The sequence below is a fragment of the Anabrus simplex genome, chromosome 8 (assembly GCF_040414725.1).
Source record: "Anabrus simplex isolate iqAnaSimp1 chromosome 8, ASM4041472v1, whole genome shotgun sequence".
NCBI lineage: Eukaryota > Metazoa > Arthropoda > Insecta > Orthoptera > Tettigoniidae > Anabrus > Anabrus simplex.
The window spans coordinates 232,661,484-232,674,466 of NC_090272.1; the positions used below are offsets into that span (position 1 = coordinate 232,661,484).

Here is a 12,983-nt window from a genome sequence, read left to right on the forward strand (position 1 = left end):
TCAAACAGAATGCCTGACAACAATAATGCTGATGATATTAGGACATTTGCTTCCGGTTTCTTTCCTTCCATAGGTTGAGAATACCAACGGACTTTATTACCACAATCGTAAAGTGATTTTACGTACAACATAGTCCCTTTAATGTAATGTGAAATGTTTTTCACTTTACTTTTACAAGTAACAAATTTCAAAGAGTGTGAGCAAACTTGTCCCCTCTACAAATAAATATGAAACTGTAATATGTACATCGTCCTGAGTGTGTTCGTTATCAGCATCACTAATATAACTTTCACTGTCACTTTCAACTGGTTCATAGAAACTGTCATTCATTCTCCCATTACGTCACTGTTCAAGGCTGTGCCGGAAGTTGCAACGTCGAGGTATTTTCTAGCTATTTTACTTCCTAACTCACACTGTATTTCTACACTACATTCGTGTCTGTATGGTGAAATATTTTCTCTCATATCATTCTGAACGTCTTGTACACCATTATCGTTATCACTTTCGTTTAATACTTTGTCAACAAACTCCCTTCGTCTTTTAGCCTCATACCTTTCCGTCCTGCTCTTTTTAGTTTCTGACGAGTACTCCCATAGTGTTATTTGATGAAGCGGCTTCCGTATGAATTAGCATTCTTGCCTGAGAAGTATCCATCTGTCGACGCCAGACATCTTGCTGAAGGAACAGACCCTGGCTTCAATTTCGGACCTTGCAGCTTTTCCGTAGGCACCACCTTCATTTTCAAAAGTTGTGTTTCATCATAGTCTGTATTTTTAAAATGCACTGAGTACACAGTAGCTCCCTTACCGGGAGAAAACTGTTTCCTCTTGCAAAATTGTACCCAACTGCTAAACCTTCGAGGCGACTTACTTCGATCTGGAAACCTATGGAAATGTATTTCTTTCTCTCTACACTTTCGGTTTTAACTCGTTGTGTTGTTACAGCATACACACTACAGGAAGGCATTTCGACAAACAGTCACCGCACTATTATAATAAACAACACTTCAAGTAAACGGAAGAGGGCTGAGTGCGTACTGCAATAATCAACTGGATGGCTCGCTCAGCGCTTACAGCGCAGTGACGTCACAGTTACTCGTGTTTCCTTAGTTCACCGGCCTGCGGAGCGGCGCACAGCAAAAGCTAATATATAGTTGAACACTGTCCGATACACTCTTTGATTCTGAGGCAACTTGATTTTTGTGTTGTGTTCTCCATTAACTCCACTGGAAGATGTGACGTAGACCGTTGAATCACCCGTCCACGGTTATCAACACCAGCACCGCATGTAGACTCTGGAATCCCTTGTGTCATCACTCCTACGCCATGCACTTCCACTGATGAACCAAACTGATTACTTCGTTCTTTGAACATATTACCCAGATCACTGACCGTCCACGTTCTCGCCCAGGTATCTCCTATCACATCAATCAATCAATCAATACTGATCTGCATTTAGGGCAGTCGCCCAGGTGGCAGATTCCCTATCTGTTGTTTTCCTAGCCTTTTCCGAAATGATTTCAAAGAAATTGGAAATTTATTGAACATCTCCCTTGGTAAGTTATTCCAATCCCTAACTCCCCTTCCTATAAATGAATATTTGCCCCAGTTTGTCCTCTTGAATTCCAACATTATATTCATATTGTGATCTTTCCTACTTTTATAAACGCCATTCAAATTTATTCGTCTACTAATGTCATTCCACGCCATCTCTCCGCTGACAGCTCGGAACATACCACTTAGTCGAGCAGCTCTTCTTCTTTCTCTCAATTCTTCCCAACCCAAACACTGCAACATTTTTGTTACGCTACTCTTTTGTCGGAAATCACCCAGAACAAATCGAGCTGCTTTTCTTTGGATTTTTTCCAGTTCTTGAATCAGGTAATCCTGGTGAGGGTCCCATACACTGGAACCATACTCTAGTTGGGGTCTTACCAGAGACTTATATGCACTCTCCTTTACATCCTTACTACAACCCCTAAACACCCTCATAACCATGTGCAGAGATCGGTACCCTTTATTTACAATCCCATTTATGTGATTACCCCAATGAAGATCTTTCCTTATTCGTATTAACACCTAGATACTTACAATGATCCCCAAAAGGAACTTTCACCCCATCAACGCAGTAATTAAAACTGAGAGGACTTTTCCTATTTGTGAAACTCACAACCTGACTTTTAACCCCGTTTATCAACATACCATTGCCTGCTGTCCATCTCACAACATTTTCGAGGTCACGCTGCAGTTGCTCACAATCTTGTAACTTATTTATCACTCTATAGAGAATAACATCATCCGCAAAAAGCCTTACCTCCGATTCCACTCCTTTACTCATATCATTTATATATATAAGAAAACATAAAGGTCCGATAACACTGCCCTGAGGAACTCCCCTCTCAAAGCCAGACAAAACTTCACCCACTCTAACTCTCTGAGATCTATTTTCTAGAAATATAGCAACCCATTCAGTCACTCTTTTGTCTAGTCCATTTACACTCATTTTTGCCAGTAGTCTCCCATGACCCACCCTATCAAATGCTTTAGACAGGTCAATCGCGATACAGTCCATTTGACCTCCAGAATCCAATATATCTGCTATATCTTGCTGGAATCCTACAAGTTGAGCTTCAGTGGAATAATCTTTCCTAAAACCGAATTGCCTTCTATCGAACCAGTTATTAATTTCTCAAACATGTCTAATATAATCAGAAAAAATGCTTTCCCAAAGCTTACATACAATGCATGTCAAACTTACTGGCCTGTAATTTTCAGCTTTATGTCTATCACCCTTTCTTTTATACACAGGGGCTACTATAGCAACTCTCCATTCATCTGGTATAGCTCCTCCGACCAAACAATAATCAAATAAGTACTTCAGGTATGGTACTATATCCCAACCCATTGTCTTTAATATATCCCCAGAAATCTGATCAATTCCAGCCGCTTTTCTAGTTTTCAACTTTTGTATCTTATTGTAAATGTCATTGTTATCATATGTAAATTTTATTACTTCTTTGGCCTTAGTCTCCTCCTCTGTCTCGACATTATCCTTGAAACAAACAATCTTTACATACTGCTGACTGAATACTTCTGCCTTTTGAAGATCTTCACATACACACTCCCCTTGTTCATTAATTATTCCTGGAATGCCCTTCTTGGAACCTGTTTCTGCCTTAAAATACCTATACATACCCTTCCATTTTTCACTAAAATTTGTATTACTGCCAATTATGCTTGCCATCATGTTATCCTTAGCTGCCTTCTTTGCTAGATTCAATTTTCTAGTAAGTTCCTTCAATTTCTCCTTACTTCCACAGCCATTTCTAACTCTATTTCTTTCCAGTCTGCACCTCCTTCTTAGTCTCTTTATTTTTCTATTATAATAAGATGAGTCTTTACCATTCCTTACCACCATTAAAGGTACAAACCTGTTTTCGCATTCCTCAACAATTTCTTTAAACCCATCCCAGAGTCTGTTTACATTTTTATTTACCGTTTTCCACCGATCATAGTTACTTTTTAGAAACTGCCTCATGCCTGCTTTATCAGCCATATGGTACTGCCTAACAGTCCTACTTTTAAGACCTTCCTTTCTATCACATTTATTTTTAACTACCACAAAAACAGCTTCATGATCACTAATACCATCTATTACTTCACTTTCCCTATAGAGCTCATCTGGTTTTATCAGCACCACATCCAGGATATTTTTCCCTCTGGTTGGTTACATCACTTTCTGAATCAGCTGTCCTTCCCATATTAACTTATTTGCCATTTGCTTCCTGTCGTTCGCATTTCCTTCCCAATTTACATCTGGCAAATTCAGATCTCCCGCTACAATCACATTTCTTTCCATGTCATTTCCCACATAGCTGACTATCCTATCAAATAATTCCGAATCCGCGTCAGTGCTACCCTTTCCCGATCTGTACACTCAAAATATATCAAGTTGCCTATTATCTTTAGAAATGAGCCTTACACCTAGAATTTCATGTGTCTCATCTTTAACTTTTTCGTAGCTTACAAATTCTTCTTTCACCAGAATGAACACTCCCCCTCCCACCATTCCAATCCTATCTCTACGATACACACTCCAGTGCCGTGAGAAAATTTCTGCATCCATTATATCATTTCTCAGCCATGATTCAACTCCTATTACAATATCTGGTAAATATATGTCTATTAAATTACTTAATTCTATTCCTTTCTTTACAATACTTCTACAGTTCAACACTAACAATTTTATGTCATCCCTACTTGATTTCCAGTTCCCTGTTCCCTTATCACCGCTCCCTAGGCCATCCCGTTTCCCTGAATGTACCTCCCTATTACCCTTCCAAACAAATTTCCTAACTTATATGTACCACTGCGGTTTAAATGAAGGCCATCGGAGCGCAGATCCCTATCTCCTACCCACCCATTAGGATCTAGAAATTTCACTCCCAGTTTCCCACATACCCACTCCATAGTCTCATTTAAATCCCCAATCACCCTCCAGTCAGTATCCCTCCTACACAGTATTCCACTAATAACAATCTCCGCTTTCTTAAACTTCACCCGTGCTGCATTTACCAGATCCCACACATCTCCAACTATGTTGGTACTATGTTGGCAAGCGGTTTCCTCTCATAAATGCCCGTAGATTCGACTTTCTTGCTTGTCGTAAATGGAATTGTAGAACTCTGCTCGTGGAGGCTTTTTCTATCCATATCCCTTCTTATCCAAACCCTGCTGCCCTTCAAGTTTCTCGAACTATTCCAAATTCGGCTTGCCATTAATAAAGAAACAAATTTAATTCTAACAGGTCTTCTTCCCCTATTCTTTCCCATCCTATACAAATCATCTACTGTATATCCTTTCAGTACAGTCAATGCCTAAATTCTCTCTCATTAGCTTTAAGACTGAGTTCATCAATTCCATCGTAAACTCTCCTTCTGTTTCCTCCAGGCCGTAAATAATAATAATTTTTCTTCTCTTCTTCTCCTCCGTTTTCTGCTATCTCGCCATTGAAGTAGCTGGACTTGTTCTTCTAGCGCCTTTATCTTCTTATTTAGAATCGTTCTTTCTTCCTTGTCTTCTCTTATCTTCACCTTTATTTCTGCTAGTTCTTGGTTATGCTGTCCTTCATGTCGTTGATCTATTGATACTGCACCTCGAACATTTCCGTGTTCTGGTCAGCCTGAGAAGCATCGCGCACAACTTCCTTAATTTTCTCTATGTTCTCCAATGTCAATGGGCCTGGGTTCATCTCGACGGCTCCGATGCCTAATAGAGTAGTCACTATAGCTGCCGCCATCAACAGTTCTGTCAGTTCTATTCTTTTATTAACTCCTAATTCGCACTCCGTCTTGATCCACTTGACCCGGCTGTGCCATCGCTCTATCACACTCCTATACTGCTGCACTGTTACGCCCATACTGCTGTACCTGCACTTCCGGATCGTTACCACGCACGTCTGCTCACTAGTTCAGCTCAGCAAAGAGTTTTTTTATCTTATGCTTCAATCATCTTTTTAGAGTCGCCCTCTGCGACCCTGCTTCTTCAATGATTCACTTTAGATTGCAGCACAATTTGCTGGTTCAATATGTCTACCCTCTGTTTGAGGTCTTTCTGCGCACGTCATTGTGTCGTCACCGGCAACTTGCCTTGTTATTGTCTGTGAATGATGTAATGTAACCCACCGCGGTTATTATTATTTCCTTCTTTTGCAGTGTTATTTATTTTCACGTTATTTTATTATTGAATTCCAGTCCTTCGAATGCTTACACAAGTTTCTTCCCGTTATTATTGGTCTGTAATTTAAAATTAGTTTCTTTCAGTGTTACGTTTTACTGTGTTACTTGCCGCGCATTATTCCGAATTTAAAAGGATTGCGCCTGACCTACTGAGCACAACTGGACAACTTTTGACAACTCGGGCTGATCGAGCCCTCGCCGGAACGCTGCAACTCTAAGCCACTCCATAAACAGGACTTAGCAAGGAAGACTTAGCCCACAAGATTGAGCAGCACACTTCTACTCAGCGATGGCCAAACTTCGCTTTCTCCTGTGCAAGAGCCTGTCTGCATAGCTCGGCCACGCGTGATGCAGCAGATTTCAAAACCTCTGTGAATATGCTTGCTGGACAGGCACTTTTTATTGTTTAAACTTAAAGGAAAGTAAGACGTTCTCAGTAAAAATGTTGTGGCCACTAGTGACTCTAATTGTTTTGAATGCAGCCTTGCTACATATTTTGCTGAGTCTCAATTTGTTTGATTAATGTTCAATTGCCTTATGGCACTCTCGTAAGATTTAACACAGCCTTAACTGCTTTTCAATTTCAGGACTTTGTCCTTCTATTCAATAGTTTCTTAATTGCCTTTCATGCTTTTTGTAAAGTTTATCTAGTCAATTGTTCATTAATTGCCTTTCATGGCTTAATGTAAAGTTTATATATTCAATTGTTTCATAATTGCCTTTCATGGCTTTTTCAATATCAAGTATTTATGATTATTATATTCACTACGTTTTCCTTTTTTACAAGCTTTAAATTTAATAAAAGATTATTTTTTTTTGCAAATCTGTGGTTACAATACTCTGATTCCAAATTTTAGTGAACCTCCACTCTTTCCCCAATGGTAGGGATTTAAACCCTTATCTTTGATTATCCCTCAATCCAAAATTTTTGGTGCTGAAACCCGGGAAGGAACCACAGGTCTATTTCTTGTGATACAAAACTAAACTCTGTTCACAACTGTTACAGCACTTCTTCTAGTCAGTTCGGGATAAGTTCCAGTTAATTTTCGATGCAGTCTGGAGCTGACGCAGATCCTTTCACCGCCAAAATGCCGCCTGAGGAAAAACTTGTTCGAGCGCACGCCACATATAAGGGCCAGTTGTCTCTCTTTCGCAAGTTTCTGTCCACATGGACAGATAATACATGTAACCTTGATTATCTTATCCAGAGACTTAAAAGCTACGAGGCCGCTTATAGTCGGTATGATGAAACTCAAACCAACTTAGAGACACTCTATCCCGAGCAGGCTAGCGATAGAGAGGAAGTTGACAATTCGTATTTCTAGGAACATGCTACTGCCGTAAAGATAATTCATACATTTAATCAGGCTCAAAAAAATGAAGAAACTTTTAGCTCTACACCTAATTCTTCCACAAAGCCCTTTCTGCATATTTCACAAACATGTTTACCTAGAAGTGAGTTACCTAAATTTGACGGGAGCTTGGATAAGTGGGAAACTTTTTTCGAACTTTTCGAATCCCTAGTCCATCAAAATGAGATCCTACACGATATACAAAAATTCCATTACTTACGGTCTTGAATTCGTGGCCTTGCTGCTAAAATTATTGAAACTTTAACTCTAACTAGTAGTAATTATACTTCAGCCATTGAACTTTTAAAGGCGAGGTATGACAATCCTCGCTTAAATGTTCAGCGTCATATGCAGGACTTATTTAATCTGTCCACTCTAAAAACAGAGTATTTGTCCACCCCTAGAACTGTTAGATACTACAGAGTTGCATCTAAGAGTATTATGTAACTTGAATGAGCCAGTTCAATACTGGGATACGTTCTTAATTCATTTAATATCTTCCAAGTTTGATACCAATACACTCAAAGCTTGGGAATCGGAAGCTTCCATCCAGAGAATAGTCACCTGCAAGGACATTATTCAATTTCTTTGAAAACGGTGTCAGACATATAGTGATGGTGTTCCTGGTCGTCAGTGGGTACGTGGTAATCTGGAACTGCGAGGACGCAGTCAGACGGAGCCAGCAACTTCAAGATCCCGAACAACTTAAAGGTGATATGCATCTGTGTTGTTTAAAGGGAAAAGTCAGTTCGAACTTTATGAACTGTGACTTCCAATTGAACTTCCAAGTTCACAAGTCACATTCAATTTTTCAAGTAACTGTCAATTTCTCAAGTGACTTCCAATTTTACTTACAAGTTCACAAGTCAGTTTCAATTTCTCAAGTAACCATCATTTTCTCAAGTGACTTTCAATTTTACAAATATCTCAATTGTACACGCAAAGCCAGTGTAATATTAAGTCTTACCAGAACTACTCCAAAGCTCAAAGGAACTTACTAACGAGTGGAAAGCAGTTTGAAGGACATTTATAGAATGCAATCGACACTTAGCCATTTCATTAGATCTTTTTCTCATTTTTCCAGTGAAGTAGAACTTGAGTAATATCAATTTTACTTCTTACCTCAAGAGTGAACTCGAATTAATTTATGATATTTTTTCAATTGGGCGTTCAATTTAGAACATCAAGAGTGAACTTTATTTATTTCCATAATAAGTCAAAGTGATTAATTATTCCAAGAAGGAACTGTATTTATTTCGTTATCATTTTGAATTGAACGTTTGCTTGGAATTTCAAGAACGAACTTGGACCATTTTACTATAATTAAGTATGAGTCATTAGCAGAATTCAAACGTCAAGAATAAACTTCATTGCTTTCAAATATCAAATTTTGGTGGTATGAAAGTTCCGTTTGACAAGGATTTCATGACATCACAGGAAATTTATTTACATTTGCTAATAGTAATAAAAGATAGTGTGGTCTATTATGCAATATTTATTCAACTGCAGTTCCCTCCCTTGTACACTCTCCTGCTCTAGGACCGCACACGCCCTGCTTACTTCTCATGCTCGATCACGCGCGTGAATAAGTGCGTGTTTGTTACTGATACAGTATGTATGTATGTTTTTCGTGAGTTGCGAGATTTACTGCCGAATTTTGAAAATCACTAGTGTTTCATTTGCTGGTATAAGTAAAGGATAATTTCTTTTTCCGTAGGATTGTAAATCTATTTGGGTAATACCAGGTAAGCAAAATTATGACGTGTTCGAATAATGCATTTGGTGTTAAATGACGATCGTATCATTTCGATAATACGGTCTTATTTCGTCCAATTCATGTGTATAGAATACGATTAGGACGTTGTATAAGAAGCAAGAAAAATCTGCAAGAATTCCTCCCAAAAGGAAAGCAACATTACCTCTTCTTTAAAGATCAGTTCAGTTGAAATGGAAGGAAATTTCGTTATCAACCTAACCTAACCTTGTCTTGACACGAATCTGGTACGGTTTGCAGACTTAGCCTTTATGAATTCTTATTAACTTACGGCTTATGTACTTGAAGTTTATTTGCTTGCGTGTGTTATTAGAGCGTCATTTCTCTTCAGTCCGACAAGTGATAGCAAATTTCAAGGAGGGATCTGAATTATTTACAGCAGGTATACACCAAAGAACACGGTTATAGTAAAGGCAGAAATATATAACATTACATTGAGTGAGCGTGAGAGAGAGTATTTATTTCCTCAGAGAGCTTAAAAACCGACTTAATTATAAATATCTTGATTGGTTATTTACTTGGGTAAGCGAACCTCCATTATTGATACTTACATTGAGGTTAGTTTGTTGATGGTTTTGTCTCGTAATTTCAATATGTACCTGGTCAAGTTGGCAGCAGTGATGAGAAATTAAAACAAGAGAATATGACGGCGATATTTGTTTTCTAGTGTACAGCGTTACGTGCCAAGTGCTACAGGAAGAGGCAGCTTCTGCCTAACAGAGGAGCGTTTCGTCCGACGACTAGCATTCTAATAGGGTTTAATGAAGCTGTAAAACAGAGTTGAGCCTGCCGTACAGCCTCGCACTCGGTATACGCGACAGGGACCATAAGTGACCCACGGGCGTAATAGATCCATGAATTTTTATGTTTATTTTTATAGAATGTTCAAAATGCTTAACAGCTCCATAAGAATACCGCCCTCAGCCTTAACATTTAAAGCTTTTTCTTGCAGCTGTCACTTTGTTAGTTAGTTTATATAAATATAGACAATGTCCTGATAATAAACTATATTCCTAAGCCTGGTCCCATTATTTTAGCAGTTCTCAGTTTATATAAACACAGATAGCATCTTAATAATAATATATACTCTCAAGGTATTATACAGTGTAATAATACAGCTTTATGCATCATTCTTAAGTATCTTCCTTCCCTCATCTTCATCCATTTGGATGAAAAAAGATACATTTCTTAATATTTGCCTGTCTCACCTGATTGTGCCATTGCTTCAGGGGCTCTTAAACATTCTGTTATCCATCGAGACATATTTCTTCTTCTTTTTCACCCGTTCTAAATTCAGCTCCATCCTTACAATTTTACCGTCTGACTGTTCTGTTTCTTCCTTCAATAGCATTGTATGGTGTGGAATGTTAACCTACAACAGAACAGCACGAGCAGATGCTCCACACAATGGATATAAAGACGTCTTTCTAGTCTCTGGGAGTAACAAGGCTGCACCATATAAGAATCGAAGACGTTCGGAACATCCTTGAAGTTTCTCCGATAACCAGAAGAGATGAGAGAGGCGAGGCAGCGCTGGTGTTGTATGGACACGAGGCTAAAGCTATGCACAGTCCATCGTAGAACTGGCATTTGTCCTCAGCGCTGACGGATGGTGACCGAGAGAAGAACCAAAGAAGCGGTGGTTGAAGTGTGAAAAGTGTAGGCGTCATCCTACCATACCACAGACGAGTGAAGTGGAGTAGAAGATGTAGAAACAAAGTCTCTGCACTTTGACGGGGAAAACAGTCAGGAAAATGAATAAGAAAAAACGTACTAAATGATAGTTTTATTTCATTTCACTGAAAAGGGACGAAGTGCAAATCTTTCATCAATGATGTGGATTACATGCACTCATATATAAATACTGTATATAAAGAAGAATTAAGGGCATGTAATGGGCCTCTTTGCAATCCAAGCTTTGAAGGCAGGAAATGCTTGCACCTTGTCGGCGAGAGCTTGGAGGTGCGGATATTTTCCAACCACATTATCGCCCACCATGTCGTTAATAGTTTCATGGAAGGAAGCGAAGTAAACATCTGCCCAGGTGAGCTGCAATCAAATTAATACAAGAAACGCATTGAAAGTGTATGCCAATGGTTAAAATAGTCAAAGAACACAAATGATAGAAGAGCAGTTTTACTTTCACCAGAAGATTCAAAATCATTAGAGTGTTTTAGCTAATTAATTAAGTGGTTGCAATTATTGTAATATACCGTTAGTTGGTTCAGTATTGATGTGAAGGAAACAAAAAATATCCTTAGTTCATGTTTGTGGGTTACTGTAGTCACGTCCTAGTTCGTGAACCATGGGCAACGGCTGAGTGGCCTAGTAAGTGGTCCTGAGAGTCGGGATACCAGTTGCTATGGAATGGGAGTGGGCATCTCGGACATATTCTGAGTCGTGGCCTCCTTGTGCTCAGGCGGCTAGGACTATACAATTCACCGGTGGTCCATAACCCGTTAGAGGAGAGATCCTCACTTGGACTATGTGCAAGTAGGGCAGCATCCTGCTTCATGAATTTACTGAGCTCAAAACACTTTAAGCAAGCCTCGGACCTATGGGAGTAATGGAGACCCACTCCCATTTGACAAGCGAGGGACTCCTTGGAAACAATTTGGCGAACGAAATGGAATTCGATAGGGAGCTATCAATATTAATGGGGCTTATGGAAGAAAGAAGGTAGAACTGGCTGAGTCAGCAAAGAGGATGGATCTGGATGTGCTAGGAGTAAGTGATATTCGGGTAAGGGGAGATAATGAGGAAGAGATAGGAGATTATAAAGTGTACTTGACGGGTGTAGAAAGGGAAGGGCAGAGCCTGGGGTAGGGCTCTTTATCAGGAATACCATTGCATGCAACATAGTTTCTGTTAGGCACGTAAATGAGCGAATGATGTGGGTAGATTTGTCAGTGGGAGGAATTAGGACAAGAATTGTGTCCGTGTATTCACCGTGTGAGGGTGCAGATGAGGATGAAGTTGACAAGTTTTATGAAGCATTGAGTGACATCGTGGTCAGGGTCAACAGCAAGGATAGAATAGTGCTAATGGGCGATTTCAATGCGAGAGTTGGGAAAAGAACTGAAGGATATGAAAGGGTGATTGGTAAATGTGGGGAAGATATGGAAGCTAACGGGAATGGGAAGCGTTTGCTGGACTTCTGTGCTAGTATGGGTTTAGCTGTTACGAATACATTCTTCAAGCATAAGGCTATTCACCGCTACACATGGGAGGCTAGGGGTACCAGATCCATAATAGACTATATCTTAACAGACTTTGAATTCAGGAAATCTGTTAGGAATGTAAGAGTTTTTCGCGGATTTTTCGATGATACAGACCACTATCTGATCTGTAGTGAACTAAGTATCTCTAGGCCTAGGATAGAGAAAGTGAAATCTGTCTGCAAACGAATAAGGGTAGAAAGTCTCCAGGACGAGGAAATTAGACAGAAGTACATGGATTTGATCAGTGAGAAGTTTCGAAGAGTAGACAGTAAGCAGGTTTCAGGATATAGAAAGTGAATGGGTGGCATACAGGGATGCTGTAATAGAAACAGCAAGGGAATGCCTAGGAACAACTGTGTGTAAAGGTGGGAAAAGGCGAACATCTTGGTGGAATGATGAAGTGAGCAGCCTGTAAACGTAAAAAGAAACTTATCAGAAATGGCTCCAAACAAGGACCGAGGCAGACACGGATTTGTACGTAGATGAAAGAAACAGAGCGAAACAAATAGTTGTTGAATCCCAAAAGAAGTCATGGGAAGATTTTGGTAATAATCTGGAAAGGCTAGGTCAAGCAGCAGGGAAACCTTTCTGGACAGTAACAAAGAATCTTAGGAAGGGAGGGAAAAAGGAAATGAACAGTGTTTTGAGTAATTCAGGTGAACTCATAATAGATCCCAGGGAATCACTGGAGAGGTGGAGGGAATATTTTAAACATCTTCTCAATGTAAAAGGAAGTCATCATGGTGGTGTTGCAAACAGCCAAGCTCATGGGGAGGAGGAAAATGATGTTGGTGAAATTATGCTTGAGGAAGTGGAAAGGATAGTAAATAAACTCCATTGTCATAAGGCAGCAGGAATAGATGAAATTAGACCTGAAATGGTGAAGTACAGTGAAAAGG

General features: G+C 39.5%; 1 protein-coding gene across 1 annotated transcript in view; it reads right to left on the bottom strand.

The window, feature by feature from the left end:
• Positions 1-10,634: 10,634 nt before the first annotated feature.
• LOC136879043 (glutathione S-transferase-like) overlaps positions 10,635-12,983 on the bottom strand; it is a 69,713-nt gene continuing 67,364 nt past the window's right edge. The window contains exon 4 of the mRNA XM_067152776.2: positions 10,635-10,912. Within this exon, the coding sequence (XP_067008877.2) occupies positions 10,745-10,912 (168 nt within the window). The 3' untranslated portion in view covers positions 10,635-10,744. The remainder of the gene's footprint in view (positions 10,913-12,983) is intronic.